The following is a 21558-nucleotide window of genomic DNA, read 5'->3' as shown; positions in this document are numbered from 1 at the left end:
AAACATTTTAAATGCATTGCAGCAATTAACATTTTGTCAGAACCTCTAGTAAATGACATGTTAGTTTGTTTAGTTTTGTGTTCAGATTTGTGGGAGAATCGTGATCTCTATTTGAAACAAAAAAATCGTTTCTCAATTTATTCAGAATCATGCCTATAATTTACTAAATATACATTTCTTGTTTTTTCTTTGATTTGGGGAAGGAAACGGTACACATATTTTGGACATTATTATATAAATATTGCACAAATTATACAAAATGTAAATTTTTAAACGATCCCTCAACTAAATCTCATCTATCACCTGCTTTCTGTGGACAGTAGTAATAATGCAATTAAATAGTATTCATTTCAGCAGGAAAATATTGAGCGTTATTTGGCTGAAAATTTGTATAGTTTGCTCAGAAATTTTATTTTGATGGTCCCTTTAACATAAGTAACTGTGACTATAAGAAACGTTGCTCTACATGTCTACTAACTCTCATTAGGGTGTTAGTAGAGTATTAGTAGACTGGTAGGTTTAGGGTTAGAATAAGATATAATTCAAATGTTATTTTTATATAATAAAAGGCCGAAACTGTTCAGTGGCTTCGGCTCTGAGTGTGTGAGAAATCATTATTACTGTAAAGCTGAATCAATAATGCTGTTTTTGCTGTCCTGTGTTTTGTTCTGGAAAAGGGTGTTGGTTGTAGATTTCAAGCCATGCCATCATGTTTATCTTTCCGACGGGATGTTAGAGATGAGCTGGACAGGATGTGTGTGTTCTGTTATGTCTTTGATCCTGTGTGTGTGTGTGTGTGTGTTTCTCAGGCCGCTGTTTAAGGACGCCTCTGGGACGGTGGACAAGAGCGCTCGGTTCTCGGCTCTCTACAGGCAGGACGGGAACAAGCTCTCCAACGAGGACATGTTCAGACTCCTGACGGACTTCAGGAAGTCAGTCGCACAGACATACGCTGCAATAGTAGCTCTGGTGTTTGTAGAATATGACCTGCAGAATGTGGTGTTGTTTTTACTCGGTTCTGATGTTTTAGGAACAGTATAGCCTCTCTTCGCCGCTGTCAGGCGCTCACGCTTGTTTATCTGCCCTCCTTTGTGCTTTCTCTTCTCTCAGGCCAGAAAAGATGGCCAAGTTGCCTGTGATTCTGGGTAATTTGGATGTTGCGGTTGATAACGTCGCACCAGATCTGACTAGTAAGGCTTTTTAACGCTCGCACACAAGCATTTCTGAAAGCGGGAAAGACACATTTTGAGTGTTTGGGTTGGATCAGGATTGGCTGATTCTCTCTCTCTCTCTCTCTCTCTCTGTGTGTGTGTGCAGATTGTGTCACGCCCTCCTATCTTCCTCTTCGTCAGACTGATGGTGTGGAACGGGGCAGGCTGGTGTTTGAGGTGGAGGAGTTTGTGCCATCTATCGCCAAATGCTCTCAGCCTTTCACTATTTACAACAACCACCTGTACGTGTATCCACGACACCTCAAATACGACAGCCAGAAAAGCTTCACCAAGGTACGACAACGGTAAATCACGGCTCTGACTTCCTTTTCTATGGAGGAAAGTCCTTAAAATGTCTAGACCTGTTAGACCACCCCCCTTTTTTTGGTATCCAGACCCACGGTTGGTCTCTTTTTAAAGAAGACACAGCAGATTATTGCAAAAAGTGAAATCATTTCAGAAAGTGTAAAGACGTTTTTGAAGTTTACGTTTAATGTAAAGCAAATGTACTGAACTAAAAAAAAAAAATATTTGATACAAAATATGTATTTTACAAAATGACTTGGACTCAAACAGTGCTTGAAAATCAAAGCCAAATGTCTAAACAAGCTGTGTTCCAAATTTGAAGTTAAGATCACCAAAATGTTTTTTAGGACCATTTCAATGGTAAAATGTCCAGTTTCAAACAGTTTTCACAGGATGTATTTTGAGTTTGTTTAAGAATGTTATCTAATTTCCCTATCATTTTGTTTTCTTTGAATTAAAAAAAATGGTTAAATGTTTATTGTAAATTTTAAGTAAAAAATGAATTATTAGGTTTTTATTAACTGATGAATCCCCTGCAGTTCTCTCAGTATAAGAAAATACATGTAGTTTAAACCTCTCCAAGCACACAGGTCTCTCAGAACAGAAGTGTGTCAGATATATGTTGGACTGGATGGAGATTAGTATTGTCCTCTTGTGTTTCTAGGCCAGAAACATCGCTCTGTGTGTAGAGTTCAGGGATTCGGATGAGGAGGACGCTCTCCCACTAAAGGTAATGTCACACACAAACTCGCCTCAATGTTTCCACAGTTATGACTACACACGGGCCTCCATTTGCTCTATAAAATGCTAACAACAAGCCGTGTGACATGCTCAATATATACACTACCATTCAAAAGTTTGACGTCAACACAAAAGTTTTGCGAACGAATGCATTTTTTTCATCCACATGTCCCTTTAGGGCCTCCGTATTAAACCGATCAAAAGTGACAGTAAAGACATTTTATGATGTTACAAAAGATATCTATTTATACTTTTTTCTATTCATCAAATAATCCTGAACATCAATGTATCACATTTTCCACAAAAACATTGAGTAGCACAACTGTTTTCAACATTGATCATCATAAATGTTTCCTGAGCATCAAATCATCATATTATAGTGATTTCTGGAGGATCATGTGACACTGAAGACTGGAGTAATGATGCTGAAAATTCAGCTTTGATCACAGGAATAAATTACACTTTAACAAACATTTTAAAAAAAAAACAGCTATTTTAGATTGGAATAATATTTCACTATTTTTAATGTATTTTTGATCAAATAAATGCAGCCTTGCTGAGTAGAAGCTTTTACAAATCATACCGACACCAAACTTTCGAATGGTAGTGTAGTTATATTTATTAAAACTGTAATTGTGTAGTTAAATGTGTAAGTGATGGTCTGTTTTGTCAGTGTATATATGGGCGTCCAGGAGGGCCTCTGTTCTGTAAGAAAGCGTTTGCTGCCGTCTTACATCACCAGCAGAGCCCAGAGTTTTATGAAGAGGTGAGACTTCACATCTCTGTATGTCTGTGTGTGTGTTCAGCGCCGACTGTTTTAACGCTTATTTCTGCGTGTCCAGTTTAAAATGGAGTTGCCGGTCCAGCTGACAGACAGACACCATCTTCTGTTCACGCTCTATCACATCAGCTGTGACAGCAACAGCAAAGCCAGCACTAAGAGGCGAGAACAGGTGGAGACACAAGGTGAGACGCACAACCAGCCAGAAACACACACTATGAAAGAATTAAAGGGGAGTTAGTATTTCTATCCAGTAAGACTGAATGTGTGTGTTGTGCACGTGTGCAGTGGGTTACGCGTGGCTCCCCCTGCTGAAGGATGGCAGAGTGATCATGAATGAGCAACAGGTGCCAGTGGCTGCAAACCTGCCTTCAGGATACTTGAGCTTACAGGACAACAGCAGCAAGGTGAGAGTTCCTTTGGTACATTATTCTGTTGTGTGGTTGAGTTAGATTTTTTTGTTGTTGTTTTGAGTTTGTTTTTTCTTTTGCTGTGCTGTTTGGCTTTGTTGTGTTGTGTTTGTTTTTGCTGTGGTTTCATTTTTTTTCTTTTCTTTTCTTGGGTTTTCTTATTTTGTTTGTTGTGTTGCTTTTTTCAGTTGTTTTGAGTTGTTTTGTTTTGTTGTGTTTTGATTTGTTGTTCTACTAGGTTTTTTTTGCTTTGTTGTTGATTTTTTTTGTGTTGTTGTTTGTTTGTTTGTTTTTTTGTTTGTTTTTTGCTTTTCTCCTTACCTCGTTTTGTATTTTGTTTTGTCCCTTACTTTTTTTATTAAAAGTTGTTTTATAAAATTGTTTTTAACGTATTTAGTTTGCTGGTGAATTAGAAAAGTGTACAACGTTGAAGTGTACAGGTACATAAGCAGTCTTCTGTCACCCTTATTTCTACTTGAAGTACCTGACCTAACCAACCTAAACCAGCCTTAAAGGGATACTTCAGCATTTAGCATTAAGCTTTGTATCAGTAGAAAACCATTAGTATTTTCGAATTACCTTAGAGAGAAGAAAAGAGATGTCGCTGCAAGAGGGAGGGGAAGTTATTCTGATTCATGATTATGAATATGACCATGAATTTAAAACAGTGTGCACCGAGAAATCCTTTATGATAAACACTGCTCCATTTCATAAAAAAACAAGAACCGTCATTGTTATTTCCATGTTGACTATAAGGCCCTGTACATGAATTAAGTGTGTGTGTGTGTGTGTGTGTGTGTGTGTGTGTGTGTGTGTGTGTGTGTGTGTGTGTGTGTGTGTGTGTGTGTGTGTGTGTGTGTGTGTGTGTGTGTGTGTGTGTGTTACAGCAGCACACCGGTCAGGAGGTGAAGTGGGTGGATGGTGGGAGGCCGCTGCTCAAAGTCTCCACTCAGCTGGTGTCCACTGTATACACACAGGTGTGTAGCGTCTACCTGCACATCTTCACAGAGTATGAGACAAAAAAACTTATGTATTCATTATTTTTAGTCCTGATCGGTGCTTGTTTTCTCATCAGGATCAACATCTGCATAACTTCTTTCATCACTGCCAGAGTATTGAATCCACAGGCCAATCAGGAGGTGAACTGGTCAAATACCTGAAGGTACTTCCTTTCCCCTATCAGTCAGTCATGTTCGAAGTTAATCATCAGCGACTGATGAATTGGGATCTCGTCTGAGAGCCCAATCATCTTCAAGTGGTAACAGAACGAGCCAATGCACGCTGGCTAGTGAGATTTCCATTGCAAACCGCACCCCAGCTTTTGGGTATATAAGGGCTTGCATGCGATGCTCACATCAAGCTTTCTCTGAGGAGCCGAGTGGATGTTGTTTCTCTCTGCTCTATTTTCAACGGATCGAGTTGGTTCCAGTGTTGGTGTGACAGCGTGTTCCAGAGATCGCGACTGCTAAGCGTACACGGCTGGTGCTTCCCCAGGGCCCTTCAACACAAAAGAGCTAATTTCCCTAAATCACGGGTGTGTGACATTACGTATTTTTCAAGATATCGTTCCACCTGTTTACCTCTGGATGCGGTCGTTCCCTGGCCCCGTCTGACAGCTACACTCTCTGCCTCCCGTGCCTGGGCCGGAAGCACGCTGAGGTAACATTTTTAGATGAGTACTGCACCCACTGTGGGAAGATGACACTAGCGATGTTGAGGTCGAGACTAAGATACCTCGAAAGGGGTGGAGTCCCCTCTGATATTCCCCAATCTGGTTCCTCTGGTGGCCAACAGAAGGCCTCACTGGTTAATACACAGGGTGACCTGAGGATCATAGTGGGGGGCTGGGAAGCCTGTGCAGCTTCCGGTGGCAATCGCTGGGCCTTCTCACAGGGGTCCCAGCATCTCATTTGGGGCTCCAGTGGATGATTGGATGTCATCGCTGCATCGGAGGGCGGGTTTGAGTCATCTGGAGAGGATGATTCGGCTGCTTGCCCCCTTCGGGGAGAGTAGCGCTGTCCGAGTCAGATCAAGAACTGACGGGCAGGTTTGCCCGGGCAGCCCTCGTGTCCCGAATCTTCGCGGCTGGATGACTGGTATCTCGGGGTGTGGCGCTGAACAGCAGCTTCCCGCTCCAGTGCCCTTCTTCCCGGAAGTGCATGAGGAAGTACGAAGACGTGGAAGGGACCTTTTATTGCCTGAAGCAGTTCATCTGCCTCCTCCGCTCTCACTACCCTCGATGACAGGGAGGCCAAAGGGTATGTGGAGATCCCACAGGTGGAGCGTGCAGTTGCAGTGCAGTTATTCCGATAAAGTGTTGCCACCAGGCGTGGTCGTCCTCGCCACCCATCCAAGTTCTCGACTGAGCTCACGGCCAAGGCTTACAGTGCCGTTGGACAGGCCTCCTCTGCCTTGCATGCCATGGCCTCCTGCAGGAATACCAGCGCCTTACTGGCCCAACCGGACCTCTCAGGACTCATGCTCCTCTTCACAGCCCCTCCCTGGTGGATTCCCCTGAGGAAGGATCTGCTTTCTCAGGGACTCGGCACCATCTGGCACCCTTGTCCAGATCTCTGGAACCTCCACGTGTGGTCTCTGTATGGGACACGAAGAGATTTTAAGTGACTTAACCCCAGTGGTATTTGATACTGTCCATTCAGCGAGAGCTCTCTCTACTAGGCAAGCCTACGTTTTGAAGTGAAACCTCTTCGTTGATTGGTGTTCTTCTCACATAGACGACCACAGTAGATGCCCCATCAATTTTGTGCTTTCTTTGCTGCAAGATGGGTTGGAGCAAAGGCTGTCTCCCTCCACCTGAAAGTGTATGTCGCCGCGATTGCCACACATCACGATGCAGTAAACGGTAAGTCTCTAGGGAAACACGACTTGGTAGTCAGTTTCCTGAGAGGCGCTTAAAGGAATACTCCACTTTTTTTGGAAATCGGCTCATTTTAACCCCTAGAGTTAAACAGTTGAGTTTTTCCGTTTTCTAATCCATTCAGCCAATCTCCGGGTCTGGCTGTAACACTTTTAGCATAGCTTAGCATATATTATTGAATCTGATTAGACCATTAGCATCTTTCTCAAAAAAATGACCGTTCCTTTTACCACTTGAAGGTGAATGGGCTCTTAGACGAGATCCCAATTCTTCAGTCACTGACTATTAACGACTCCGTTCCCTCCTTCAGCGAACGGGGGTTGCATTAGTAACCTTGACTTTTGTCCTTCCTGAGGATGTTTGAGGCCTGCAGGTGTTTGTTCAGTCCCGAGATCACAGTTCCCTCTCTCTATTAGAGTCTGCACGCAATGGAGGCTCATGTGATGGTGAAGTTCCTCCCCACCATCCTCAACCAGCTGTTTCGTGTGCTCACCACCTCCGGCCTGGATGATGTTGCTGTGAACGTAACCAGGTCTGTTACAGTGTTATTTTAGTATCATTTAGGTCCCACTTTATGTTAAATGTCTTTAACTACTAAGTACTTACATTAAAAATAATAATAGTTAGGTACACTCCTATTCTTGCTATGCACTTCTTGTGTTGATGTTGTATTGTAAAACACTTTGCTGCTATTGAGTTGGATACTGGTAAGGTTAGCACAGGTTTTTTTGGTGTCTATTTAAGGATGGGTTAACAGGGAAGGGAAGGGCAACTGTGTTATTGTAGATGTAATTACAAAAATTAATTACAGCTGTAATTACATGCAGGTATTGTTTAAAGACAAGTACTGTGTAAAAACATGTATGTACACAATAAGTGCATTGTGTAAAATTATTATTTCTTTGTTAATTCATAGTAGTTAAAGACACTTAATATAAAATGAGGCCATTTATATACTATTATTGTTTTTAATAATATCTCAAATTAGCTTTTATTTTTACATTTTAAAAATTTTGTTTAAGTTTAATGTTTGGTAATTTTGTTATGTGGTTTTGTCATTTGTATATTTTTTTTAAAATAATAGGCCTACAATAAAAAAAATGTAATTTTTTTTATCATTTCTTTTGTTTTGTTTTATTCCAGCTTTATTTTATTTAATCTTGATTTCATTTTATTGTTATTTTATTATTATTTTATTTATTTATTTAATTTCTGCTTTATTTTAATTTATTTTATTTCAGCTTTATTTTATTTTAGTCCAGCATTATTTCAATTAACAGACATGTTTGAGTTGTAGTGTTGGTTAAGGATGATAACCCAGGTCCGTTACTCATTTTGTGTGTCATTCTGGTCTGGTTTGCTCTGGTCTGGTCTGGTCTGGTTTGCTCTGGTCTGGTTTGCTCTGGTCTGGTCTGGTCTGGTTTGCTCTGGTCTGGTTTGCTCTGGTCTGGTCTGGTCTGGTTTGCTCTGGTCTGGTCTGGTTGGTCTGGTCAGGGTGATGATCCATGTCGTGGCTCAGTGTCATGAAGAGGGTCTGGAGCATCACTTGCGTTCCTATGTTAAGGTGAGCTGCACCATGACTTGCCACGTTTTTCTTTTGATGTAAAACAAATAACCTGTTTTTGACCCTGAATCTTCGTCATTCTTGTTTTCTTGTGTTTTGTGTGTGTACAGTATGTTTTGAAGACAGAGACAAACTTAACCAACGGTAAAACTCTCCATGAGGAACTGGCAAAAGCCATGACCACCATCCTGAAACCCTCGACAGATTTCCTCACCAGCAACAAACTGCTGAAGGTGCAACTATTGAGTCAGATTCAACAGCCCTGACAAAAAAAGAAGCATTCTTTAAGTTCATTTTATTATGAAAATTAAGTAAAGTTCAAGCATATTTTCCGAGTATACTTTATGTAGTAAGTCTACTAAAATCAACGTACTAATAGTGTATTTGTAAGTGTAATATATTTCAAAAATTCTTAGGACTAAACTGTCCCACTTTTAGTACATAAAAGTATACTTTTAGGTGTACTTTAAAGGTGCAGTGTGTGATTTTAGCGGCATCTAGTGGTGAGGTTACAAATTGCAACCAACAAAAGTTACGGTGCCAGACAGGAAAATATGTCATCGTCTGAGACAGCAGAGAGTAGCCAGTTCAGCAAATTCAAAAATTATTCAGTAAAACTATTTTATTTGCTGAACTAAGCTTGCTTCCTTGCACGAAGAGCTACATAGTAACGAAACGCTTTTGTCCGTTTAGGGCTACTGTAGAAACATGTCGGCGCATTTTTTCAATTTCAATTTATGGAGATATAAATGTCTCATTCTAAGGTAATAAAACATAACGGTTCATTATGCAAGGTCTTTATACACCACTGAAAACATAGTTATGGATCTTACATTGCATTTCTGTCAATAGATCCTCAAAAATATTACACATTGCACCTTTAATTGTAACAGTAGCAAACTTTTACTTGTTCTATACTGTGAAACTATACTACAATTTAACTCACAGGTACTGTTAGTCTACCAGCTTTATTCTATCAGTAAATCTGTTAAATAGTTTTAATACTGATAGTATACTTGTTTTTTAAGTTAATATAGCTTAGTTTAGTAAACAGTACTTTACTCACATCATGGAGGAATTGTCAGTAAAATCAGCCAAATGTTTATCTGTTTCTGTGTGGGTCACTTAGAGTTCTCAGTTATACTTCTCTTAAGTATATCTCCATCAAAAGTTAGTTACAAGTATAGGTCGAAGACTTTTCTCTACAGCCTATCGTCTATGAAAGTTTGTTTCCGCAATGGAATAAAAAAATAAATAAGGTAATTAAGCATTTGTATCTAACAATTCAGATTTATTTACTTCAATTCTGATTTTATAACTTGCAATTGTGACTTTTTTCCTCAGAATTGTGAGTTGCAAAATCAGAATCACGACCGCATCTCTAAACAGTGACTACAAGGCCATCGGCTCAAACCATCAGTAGATATTTAGCGGCTGCTCCTGTGTTGTGTATGGAAGATCCTCATGAATCCTGTGTTTTTCTACTCTAGTACTCCTGGTACTTCTGTGAGGTCTTAGTCAAGTCTATGGCTCAGTACCTGATTGAGACAGGCAAGGCCAAGGTCAGTACAAGTCAACGTATCAGTCATGTGTTCTTCTGAAAATGTAAAGATCTAGTTGATTTCTGAACTTGTTTTTGTTAGTATAGTACTAAACACAGTAAAATCCACCCCGTGAGCCTGACCTCTGACCTCTGTCCCCGTCTCCTGTAGGTTTCGAGGAACCAGCGTTTCTCAGCATCCTTCTATCACTCAGTGGAGACACTGGTGACCATGCTGATGCCTCACATCACACAGAAATACAAAGACAACCTGGACGCCACACGAAACGCCAATCACAGCCTGGCTGTCTTCATCAAGGTGAGCGCTGCTCTGATTTCACACGCTGTTGTGTTGCTGTCAGCGTCATCAAGACTCGAGATCGGGAAGATAGAAATAAATGTCTTGATTTGATCTGTACTGTAGATGCTGATCCAACTATTGGTGAGATATTCCAGCAAAATGTTCTTCATCAGTAGCAGCTTTCTTCTGAATGTTGGTACTGCTATAACCCAATAACTGAGACTGTTTACCTTCTCAGAGTAACAAGATGCACATTAGTTTGAGACACTATTTATATTCATATTTATACGCATTTCCATATTTTCAGATCTTAAAAGCATGACTCATGTGAATTGCTTAAATCTGAAAAAAAAAATTGTGGTTGGTTACTGTATGATGACTTCAAATAAGTACTAAATAAAACTGCAAAATGTTACGTTTTCTAATACGTTCGTTTCGTGCATGGATTGCAGGACGTTATTAGCATATAGGCCAGGGTTCAAAGCTCCAAATGAGAGCAAAAATAGGCGTTGAAACACTGTGGCTCGGTAACTTGTTTGATGTATATTGACAATGCGTGATTGTGAGAATGTACTGTAATATGGCTTAATGTGATCATTAAATCGCAATGGTTGTGATGTTATTATATAAACACATACTCTGATGCGCTGCATGTTTCAGAGTAAAGCACATCACTGTGTGTCGATTCACACTAAATGCTACCTTTGTGTTGTCTGTGTTTGAGTTGCTTATAATTTACATTTGGGAATGCAATGTGCGCCAACCATCTTCCTAATGAGAATCCTTTATAAAAAATGATGGTCTTTTTCTGTGGTTTTCCTCCAAAATAAAAGCTCAATGTTTTAACATTTGAAAGCAAAGAAATTAAGGCAACCGTAAATGTTAGTATTGTAATTTTACTGTTGTTCTGTTAAATAATACTTTTAGTATAACTTAATATATTATAATTAAATGCTCGCTTTTTAATTTTACATTAAGTATTTTAGTATTAAGTATGATAGTATTTTTTTAAATAATAATAACTGGACACTGTTATTTTAGTATTAATTCAATTAATTCTATGTTCTATAGTTTTGAACTACATTTGGTCCCACTTTATGTCAGGTGTCTTTAATTACAATGTGCTTACATTAAAAATAATAATAATTACCGTATGTAGAATGTACTTATGTTGATGTTGTATTGTAAAACAGGTGGATATGGGTGGGGTTAGCACAGGTTTGGTGGTGTAAGGGTGGGTTAACAGGTAAGGAAAGGTCAATCAGGGCAATCAGTTTTAGTTAATGATAACAGCAGTGTTTTGAGGATAAATGTGTGTGTTGACTCAGTGGATTAACTCAAGCGTGGTCTGTCTTCACCAGCGCTGTTTCACCTTCATGGACCGAGGGTTCGTGTTCAAACAGATCAACAACTACATCTCCTGCTTCATGCCCGGAGACTGCAAAGTACTTCACTCCTGCTTCTAGATCTGTGTTTACACACGATGAACAACTGCAAATGAGATTCAGATTTTTTTTTTGCCATTGAATCTATTTTTCAAATCTTCCCTCTCAGAAATATTTCCCATCTGACGTCTTCCTCTCTCCCTCTCTCTCAGACGCTGTACGAGTTTAAGTTTGAGTTTCTGAAGGTGGCCTGTAATCATGAACACTACGTTCCTCTCAACCTGCCCATGCCGTTCGGGAAGGGTCGAATCCAGCGCTTCCAAGGTGAGCATTGAATGTGAATTGACTGGCTGATATCTCTCAGTATGTGGCATTAATAAACCTCAACTAACAACGAAAATTCCTAGTAAAGAATTTATTAATATTAATGTTAACGTGTTAATATTATTTGATGGACCTGAGCTAACATGAACTAACACTGAACAGTTATATTTATATTAGCTAATGTTAACAAAGAGGAATAATTACTGTAACAAATGCATTACTCATAAATGCATGTAAATGATAAAAACATAAATATGTAAAAACATAACTGAAAATATGGCTGTTTAAGTTAATTCCAAAATATGTAATAGGATAACCATTTTAGCAAGAGAGACGGCTTTTCTGAATACTCAAACTTAAAAAATGTTAGCTGGAGCATTAGTGCAGGCACACTATGATTATGCTGCAACGTTTTGCACATCCACAGGTGCATCTGAATGGCAAACATTAGTTTGTCATTGAGCTTAGTTTTTTAAAAGTTGAAAAAAGGGTAAAATTTCTTAAATTGGTGTTGGCGTTAAAAAAAATTACGAAAAGTGTTCCTGGGTACCTGATAGATTAGTATGTACTAGAGGTCTGCGCGGGACACAATTTTCAGACCCGCTCCCGCCCGCTCCCGCAGTGTTCAGTCCCGCACCCGCCCGCTCCCGCAAAGATTTGTCATTTTTAGTACCGCTCCCGCCCGCATCTGTGATATAATGTCCCGCTCCCGCCCGCACTTTCTGTCTGACGAAAGGTCTTGGGGAAAAAAATGCGTGCACACAAAATTCCTTACCAATACTTGGTAACATATTTATTGGTCCCATATTACGAACAGCATAATATTCACAAAAGTACTTTATCTGAAGCACTAGAGGGGCTCTGTTCCTCGTCCATGCTGTCTATTTTGAACTTGAACTAGCTTTCGAATTCGAACTCGGAGCAGCGGGAAAGGAATTGTCTCTAAACAAGTGTGCGTGAGATTAGGCCCCGCCCTACCCAACAACATTCACAAGTTTAAGCTGCTTAAAACGTTTTTATTGCTGCCAATCAGAATCTCCCTCACAACTACAAATTATGTACGCTACTTTAATCATTTATATATTTTACTTTATACTCATATTTAATTTGCGGGAGTGCAGCGTATCATCCCTCCCGCCCGCACCCGCAAGTGCACCTCATCATCCCGCCCGCTCCCGCAATGACCTTTAAAAATTTGTCCCGCGCCGCACTGTTTTGCGTCGGGAACCGCGGGTCCCGCGGGACTCCCGCGGGAGTGCAGACCTCTAGTATGTACATGTGAAAAAAGTGCATAGTCATTCCACAAGGGGGAGTAGCACTGATATTTATCCTTGTAGATTTAAGAGTTTAATAAGGATGATTTCTTCTATATACTAGTGCTGTAGCCTGGAATAATTTACCTTGTTATATAAACCAGATAAAAGTTGAAAATGCTTTTAGACAGGAAGTTAAAAAATGGCTTTTTATCATTGATTTAAAAGTGATGTAGTGTGAGATACTGAACTTGATTGTGATTTCTCTCCATATATGATATGTTCTTACATTTTGTAAACATAGAGGATCACAATGGAAATAAGCCTTTGGCTTTTTTGTGTATCTTATCCTCGACAGTTTCCGAAATGATGTATGATGCCTCTTAGTAAAAATCTTTCAATATTGTCTAATAAATCAATCAATAAAAAAAAACTGGACTATGTTTTAAAATCTTCTCCATCATAGCTCTCTCTTCTCATTCACATTCATTTAAAACATTCACATGCATCATGGTCATGAGAGAGTGAAAAAGTATTTCTTTGATTATATAAACTTTCTCTAGCTCAGGAGTGATATGTTGTGTCCCCGGCCCTGTTTCTCTGTCAGATCTTCAGCTGGACTACTCTTTAACCGATGACTTCTGTAAGCATCACTTCCTGGTGGGCCTGTTGCTGAGGGAAGTGGGCGGAGCCATGCAGGAGTTCAGAGACGTGCGTCAGATCGCACTCCAGGTGCTGAAGAACCTGATGATCAAACACGCCTTCGACGACCGCTACTCCTCCAAGGTGAACCAGCACTCGTGCTTCAACGCATCCTGTGCCATTCTGGTGCTGTGTGAGATTTTAGCGGCATCTAGTGGTGAGGTTGTGAATTGCACCCAACAGAAGTTATGGTGGCCGACAGGAAGTGATGTCGTATGAGACAGCAGAGAGTAGCCAGTTAAGCAATGAGGTTTCTTTACAAAGATAAATTAAGAAATTAGTTTTACTTAATTATTGAGTAAAACAATGTTATTGCGAATATTATTGTTGCTTGTTCATCATTGTGTTAGTGTTTTATTCCCTGACTTTAGCTAGCTTCTTTAGACAAAGAACAACATGGTGACGAAACGCGTTTGTCCGTTCAGGGCCACTTTAGAAACATGTCAATGTAAGGGGATCCGAGGTGTGTGTAGACAGAAACTGCTCATTCTAAGGTAATAAAAACATAACGGTTCATTAAGTAAGGTCTTTATACACCACTGAAAACATAGTTATGTATATGATATTGCATTTCTCTCAACAGAACCTCCTAAATATTACACAATGCACTTTAAATACGAGATGTGTGTGTGTGTGTGTGTGTGTTTCAGGGTCAGCAGGCTCGCTTGGCTACGCTGTACCTGCCTCTGTTCAGTCTGATGCTAGAAAACGTCCACAGACTCAACATCAGAGACGCGGCTCCTGTAACCAGCCAGACTAACATGGTGAGACTGACACCTAGTGTTGCTTTAATTCAGTTCGATTTTCATTTGATTCTCTGTTATCAAAGCCCCCCTTTAGTCAATAATTTTATCCCTTAAAACTCATCTTTGATCACCAAAATTACATATCTAAAAAAAATGTCTTCATGTCTTAAAATATCTTGAATGTAACTCAACACCCTTGCCTCATTTAGTATTCACAGTTCTATGAATATGCAAATGAGCCCCGCCTCCACTCACTCACCCAGCTCAGAGATCCACGTGTTGACGATCACACGTTGATCTGATTGGTTACAAGGTAGTTTGTGACGTCAGAAACACCAGCGATTTCAAACCGTGTTTTTGAGACTGTCTTTGGTTCACTGCAGTTTTAAGGAGAAAGTTATAAATATTCCAGTTGCATGTATCTACACTAGCATTCAAAAGTTTGTGGTCAGTAGATTATTCTTTTGAAAGAAATGAATACCTTTATTCAGCCACGGACGCATTAAATTGATCAAAAGTGACAGTAAAGACATTTATAATGTTACAAAAGATTTCTGTTTCAAAGAATCCTGACAAATAAATGTATGACGGTTTCAACAGAAATATGAAGCAGCTCAACTGTTTTCAACACTGATAATAATCAGAAAGGTTTCTTGAGCATTAAATCATCATATTATACTGACTTCTGAAGGATCATGTGACACTGAAGACTGGAGAAATGATGCTGAAAATTCAGTTTTGATCACAGGAATAAATTACACTTTTCTATATGTGATCCTGGACCACAAAACCAGTCACAGGGGTCAACTTTTTGAAATTGAGATTTATAAAGCGCCTGAAAGCTGAATAAATAAGCTTTCCATTGATGTATGGTTTTTTAGGATAGAAACATATTTGGCCAAGATTCAACTATTTGAAAATCTGGAATCTGAGGGTGTAAAAAATCGAAACATTGAGAAAATCGCCTTTAAAGTTGTGCATTTATGTTCACGATTGTGCTGCAGTCTCTCACAAAAATACATGTTTTATATATTTACGGCAGGAAATTTACAAAAATTATTTTTACTTAATATCCCAATGGTTTTGAGAAAAATCGATCATTTTGACCCCAACAATGTATTGTTGGCTATTGCTACAATTATCCCTGTGTGACATGTGACTGGTTTTGTGATCCAGGGTCACATAGAAAACAGCTTTTTTAAATTATGATAATATTTCACTCTTTTTACCGTATATTTACTTAAATAACTGCAGCCTGGATGAGCAGAAGAGACCCTTTCATAAGCATCTAAAAAATCCTAATAACTTCAAACTTTACATACTCATTGAAAAAGGTCTAAATTGAAGATACATCTTGATCTTTGAATTTATGTTTTTTAGAAAATCTGTATTTCTACACATTCTTCATTCTTGCAAGTGTAATTCTCAGAGTAAAAAAAACTGTTTTTCTAACATGCTAGAGAAACGTCTAGTGAAGTATGCAGTGCTGTACAGTTTACGGGGTTCTTCACACTGATCTCTCTGTGTATTGCTTCAGAATGGCCGTGATGATCATGTGATGACGACACCTACCAAACACTCGGTCAGTCCAGCGGACGGCGGCCTGCATAAAGAGGTGTTCGGGGTGATTTCAGGAACAGGTGAGACCCTCTGCTGTCACACTACACACTATAGGACCGTTTACACACACTATTCGTTTAATTGTCCTCACTGGAAACTGAAAATGCTGAGCAACATCACAATCACGACTAACTGTACTGGACATTCAGCCCTATGAAGCCTACTGTACTATAAAGTGTTTGATACTCACATTTCTAAGGCCACTAAATGATCAAAACTTTGCTGATAAGCCTGTCGTCTCACTCAATCTCCTCCAGTCCTTCTGTCTCTTATTGATAATTCACACTGTTTTATCCAGTAAAAGTCTTTCAGTATAATTGTACAAACGTCCTCCTTCAGCTCGAGCTTCACGTGTCTTTCTGTGTCAAATCTGCTCTGATTTTATCAAGGAAACACTAGAATAACTTTGATATTGTTAGTAATATTTCAAGATGAACACTTACTGGACTGAAGCAGCTTTAGTTGATTATCCATCATCATTTATTAGAAAAATCATGAGTCTCAAATATGATAATCTGGGTTTTGAGGAAAATTTATTGTTTCATCTCTCAATCATTGTATTGCACTGCATTATATGTTTTAAAACTACAGAGCTTTGATCATAAAACTAAGCATTTGAATGTCATCTTACTAAGACATATTATTGGCTGGTATATTTTGTTCAGTGATTTATTGATATTTATATGATTTTATGTAAGAAGCTGCTATACTGTTATAAAAGTGTCATTGAATTGTGTTTATCTTTTTGACCATATAAAAAAATATCTGCACCAAATTGCATATTTTGGCTCAATTTGTGCCTGTTTTTTCCTCCTCGAGTCTGAGCTTCATATTCTCACTATATCAGACTATATGAGTCACAAAAGCCTGATGTATTAAATATGATACTCAACAAAAAACACATGCAAACTTTTTTAGATTTTTTTCATATTTGGTGCACAAAAATATAAATTTTTACAATATTGTTTTATACTAAAGGTTCATTTAACTGTCCCATTACATTAGACAATGTTGTATTATTTCGTATGTCAGGCTTCACATGGTTATATGTGGTTGAGTCTCCCTGAAGAGTGTGTATGTACAGTGTGTTGAAGTGTGTTGTGTTTGTCAGTGTCTCCACACACTCCGAGTGTCAGCTCTGTACGGCACACGGACTCGCGCTACTCCCTCATCAGCACAGACTCCGGGAACGGCCTATCAGAGCGCAGCGTTGACAAGCCACACCCCCTCGACAAGGTACCGCCCACATGACCTGACTGAGTAAATTACTACTAATGGACCACTACTGTGTGTGTGTGTGTGTGTGTGTGTGTGTGTGTGTGTGTGTGCGTGCTAGGGCTGCACGATTAATCACAATTAACAGAAATCGCACTTAACCAATTTGAATTATTGTGATTATGAAATCGCAAAGGCTGTGATTATTTGTTAGCGCAGCTTGTCATTGATGTACGGTTCTGTAAACGCTGTTCCATCCAAGCACTGTGAGTTTGAGTCACTTATAACGTGCATTTGACAAAGCAACACGCGTCAAACATCTCTCCAAACATGAGAAGCATTTATTTACCTCTTGACCGACAAAAGATAACATTTAAAAAATCAATGAAAGCATTTAAATCTTCTGTTTATTCAGCTACAGATACTATGATGCCGGATAGGGATTTCCTGGAATGATGTGCGTTATCTTACTTCTGTTGGGCAAATTTGGCATGAGACGCCCTCTGGCTGTTACTACTGATCACAAAGCTGTGCTTCACTGACAAGCTACGCATAAAATAATTGCTGCCTATGCCAAATCGCGTGCCGTTTCATTTCGATTAATCGTGCAGCCCTAGTCTGTGTGCTAAGTTTGTGTGTGTGTGTGTGTGTGTGTGTGTGTGTGTGTGTGTGCTTGTGCTAACCTGTGGTTGTGTGTCTCCTGCTGCTCTCAGCGGGCTGGTTTCACACGCCGTCACTCTGCCAGCGTTCTGCGTTTCTTTACTGACTGCGAGGAGACGTCGCTCTCCGCTCGTCTCAAACGCCAGACCATGGACTTCTCTCTGCTGTCTGAGCAACACACACACCCTACACAAGTATTACATTACTTCTGACCTCTGACTCTGCTAGTACCGCTCACATGTGACCTCTCACCCTGCACTGTCCCAGTGTGTGTGTGTGTGACTTCAATGATCCTCCTTTCCTCCAGCCACAGGACGGGGTTTGAACGAGACAAAGCTTTTCAGATACAAGTCCGCTTCGTTCCTAAGGGCTGCGCTGGAAAGCTAGCTTGAAGCTAGAATGATAAAATAAGAATAAGCTTGACTGGTAGGCCTGTAAATATAAGGACACTCGATCAGACATCACCCTCAGTTCACAGGCATTTGTGTTTTTTGTGCATGGTAAGCATAAACAGAGGCTCCTACAGGAATACTAGTGCATTTAACAGGATGCCTGTCTCAGCATGTTTTGCATAAATTTACATTGGGATTGGTTCAGTTCACCTAGACAAGGCAACATTTCAAAGCGTACCAAAATGTGTTTATGCAAATCACATGTGAGTAAAACTGTTCTATTATTGGTCAGTTTCTTCTGCGTCATCCATCAAGATGATTGACAAATTCAATCCGCGAGCTTAGTGTGACCAAAGTAAGGGAGGAAACATCTCAGGTTACAACTGTTACCCTTGTTACCTGAGAAGGGGGGGTCGGGGGCGTGGCAAAGGGACACAGTGTCTCGTTCCCTTCTCAGGGAACAAGGGCTACAGTCGTAACCTGAGAAGTTCCCTTTCGAGGGAACAAATACCCAATATGCCACAGCGAACCCCGCCTGTCCTAGTGTGAAGCTTTCACAGGCACACTTAGGAGCACTCGTGCCCCTGGCGTTGAAAGAAGGTCCAGACTATAAAATCTTGTAGATGTATGAGGGGTGACCCATCCAGCCGCATCACATACTTCTTGGACAGTGGCCCCTGAGAGGAGGGCTCTAGAGGATGCCATCCCTCTGGTTGAATGAGCCCTCACGGCCAAAGGTGAAGGCAAACTGCACACCTAATAGGCCAGGGAAATAGCCTGAACTATCCAGTTGCTGATGCTCCTGATAGGAGCCCCTTCTTAGGCGACCCGAAGCAGACCAGCAACTGGTCTGATTTCCGCCATAGAGAAGACCTCTGAACATAAACTTTGAGAGCTCTGACAGGGTAGAGCAGATGAAGTGTCTCGTCTTCCATCGTCATGTGAGGTGGAGGATGAAAAGCCTGAAGAACCGTAGACCGTGCCACATTAAAAGACACCTTAGGCACATAGCCCGGCCTGGGATGCAAGATAACCTTAACCCTTCCCGGGGCCAACTCCAGGCACTCAGGAGATATAGAGAGGGCCTGAAGATAACCAATTCTTTTAAGTGTGTTTGTGTGGTTAGTGGTTAATAGGATGAAAGCTACCTTGAGTGAAATATTCTTGGCTTCAGCCAACTCTAAAGGTTTGAAGGGGGCTTCTAGGTACTGTGCCCCCTCTGGGGGCAGACCCATAGTTTCCATAGCTCTGGCCGAGGGTGGAATATTGAGCTCTTTGCCTGTGAAAGCAGGTCCCTTCAGATGGGAATCTCCCATGGAGGGCCGTCCAGGAGCGATACTATGTCTTAGAACCATACTCGGGCCGGCCACAATGTGGCTACTTGGAGTAGAATGACCCCGTCACGATAGACTCTCTCCAGAACTCCCGGGAGCATAGCGATTGGGGGAACTGCATACAGGCGCAGACTCGGCTACATCTGCACCATGGCATCCAACCCCAGTGAGGTTGAATGTGTGAGAGAAAACCATAGTGGACAGTGTGTCGGCTCTCGAGAAGCGAATAGATACACTTTCACTGGGCCGAACCTCCACCACGACTCCACCACCTCAGGGTGAAGTGTCCATTCCCTGGGCCTCATTCCGTGTCCCGATTCTGGTCCCCTGGGATGTATGTTGCTCTGAGAGACAACAGTCTCCCCTGAGATCACATGAGGATCTGATGTGCCAGTCTTCATAGAGGGCATGCTTTCAGACCCCCCTGATGATTTAGGTAGGACACCACGGACATGTTGTCTGTTCTCACGAGAACATGGTGACCCTTGATGTCTGATAGGAAACTCCTCAGAGCTCGGAAGACCACCAACATTTCCAGGCAATTTATGTGCCATGAGGAATGATGGTCCTGCCGCAGACCTCTCGAAAAGCGGCCGACCATTACCGCACCCCAGCCCGTGAGGAAGGCATCTGTCGAAACAGATTTCCGGAGACATGGCGCTCCCAACACAGGAGACATATCGATTAGAGATGCGTGGTTGGCGGTTATAGCCGCGGACTCCGCGGATAAACCGCGGATCGGGCGGATGACATGACGAAAGAAAATATTTTAATTAAATTCGGGCGGGTGGCAGGTGGTTTCCAGTCTCGCGGCTGTCATCAGCAGCGCCTTTTATCGCCCAATCAGTGGATGGCGGGCGGGTGCGGTTTTGAAAATTGGCCAAAAACGTTGGTGCAGATGGATGGCGGACGGATGATGAGTTTTGTGATGCGGTTGCGGATGAAATGATAGCCCATCCGCGCATCTCTAATATCGATGCCGAACTGACATCTCCTACGACTGGGCCATAAGCCAGTCATTGATATAATTTAGCCCCCGGATGCCCTGAAGCCTCAGCGGAGCTAGAGCTGCATCCATACATTTGGTGAAGGTGCGAGGGCAGAGAGCTAGGTTGAACGGAAGAACCCGATTTTGGAACACTTAAAACATCTGAAAGCTAACCTCAGGTACCTTCTTTGAGATGGAAGAATGGATATGTGGAAGTATGCGTCCTTCAGATCTATCGTGAAAACACCTGATGGTGGTAATAGTGATGGATCTGACTCATGGTGGTGGGAATAGTGAGCGTCTTGAACCTGAATCCTCAGAGACCGATTGAAGATTGAATGTATATATATATGTATGTAATGTTTGTAGACAAACAACACCAAATGGGGTGGTGATGGCGCAGTGGATAAGACACATGCCTTTGGTGTGAGAGACCTGGGTTCGAATCCACTGTGAGACACCAATGTGTCCCTGAGCAAGACACGTAACCCCTAGTTGCTCCAGAGGCGTGCGACCTCTGACATATACACATATATGACATATATACCAATTGTAAGTCGCTTTGGATAAAAGCGTCAGCTAAATGAATAAATGTAAATGTAAATAGGACATGTAAATGTAAATAGGACATTCAATGACAGAATGACAGAGAGCGCTTGCAGAAGAACAGAAAGCTAACTCTGTTGTGGTAGAGGACCCTTTGTAGCTTCCATGTATGCCGTCACACGTTACGTCATGACACAACACCAAATAACGATTGGCTTAGCTTCAGGTTGTGTTGGGGTGTTTCCCAAAGTGTCATTCCAATGCGGTGCGTGTTCCCTCGAACACACCAGGTTCTGAAACAAACACTCCTAACGAGCCAGTGGTGAAAATACGATAATACATTGATTTCTATGACCTCTTCAATATATCTTCCAGACGTTTCCATCAGTGTTTCAAACGGGGCAGATCTTCTGCCTAAATCTACAGCTGTGCTTCCAGTCGCAGGAAGTTTAGTCAGTAGATCTGCTGACTGAAGGAAGTGCTGTGAAATGATCTCTCTTTTAAACGAGTCCAGAATCAGTGCTTCAGTCTGCGTCTCTGCAGCCTCGTGATGAATGAAGTGAATGATGAGACGTGCGACAGCCTTTGGATCTGCTGGAAGGGGATCATGGGGGATATTCTGGCAAGCGCTGTGCTGTGGTAGATGCATTAGCGCATAGAC

General features: G+C 41.1%; 1 protein-coding gene across 10 annotated transcripts in view; it reads left to right on the top strand.

The window, feature by feature from the left end:
• LOC143730867 (dedicator of cytokinesis protein 9) overlaps nt 1-21558 on the top strand; it is a 136636-nt gene that overhangs the window by 88192 nt on the left and 26886 nt on the right. For 3 of the 10 annotated variants that reach the window (XM_077221440.1, XM_077221437.1, XM_077221438.1), the window contains exons 15-35: nt 810-932; nt 1111-1190; nt 1318-1505; nt 2182-2247; nt 2932-3024; nt 3101-3224; nt 3328-3446; nt 4337-4426; nt 4525-4611; nt 6744-6859; nt 7822-7891; nt 8002-8124; nt 9382-9453; nt 9604-9750; nt 11094-11177; nt 11330-11441; nt 13302-13480; nt 14047-14160; nt 15680-15782; nt 16874-16998; nt 17691-17831. In XM_077221440.1, the coding sequence (XP_077077555.1) occupies nt 810-932; nt 1111-1190; nt 1318-1505; nt 2182-2247; nt 2932-3024; nt 3101-3224; nt 3328-3446; nt 4337-4426; nt 4525-4611; nt 6744-6859; nt 7822-7891; nt 8002-8124; nt 9382-9453; nt 9604-9750; nt 11094-11177; nt 11330-11441; nt 13302-13480; nt 14047-14160; nt 15680-15782; nt 16874-16998; nt 17691-17831 (2356 nt within the window). The remainder of the gene's footprint in view (nt 1-809; nt 933-1110; nt 1191-1317; nt 1506-2181; nt 2248-2931; nt 3025-3100; nt 3225-3327; nt 3447-4336; nt 4427-4524; nt 4612-6743; nt 6860-7821; nt 7892-8001; nt 8125-9381; nt 9454-9603; nt 9751-11093; nt 11178-11329; nt 11442-13301; nt 13481-14046; nt 14161-15679; nt 15783-16873; nt 16999-17690; nt 17832-21558) is intronic. The other 7 variants (XM_077221446.1, XM_077221443.1, XM_077221444.1 and 4 more) reach the window with 3 other exon arrangements.

The sequence above is a fragment of the Siphateles boraxobius genome, unplaced genomic scaffold (genome assembly GCF_051911475.1).
Source record: "Siphateles boraxobius isolate OS27281-9 unplaced genomic scaffold, OSU_SipBor_1 83, whole genome shotgun sequence".
Taxonomy (NCBI): domain Eukaryota; kingdom Metazoa; phylum Chordata; class Actinopteri; order Cypriniformes; family Leuciscidae; genus Siphateles; species Siphateles boraxobius.
This window is presented reverse-complemented; position numbering and strand designations above follow the sequence as displayed.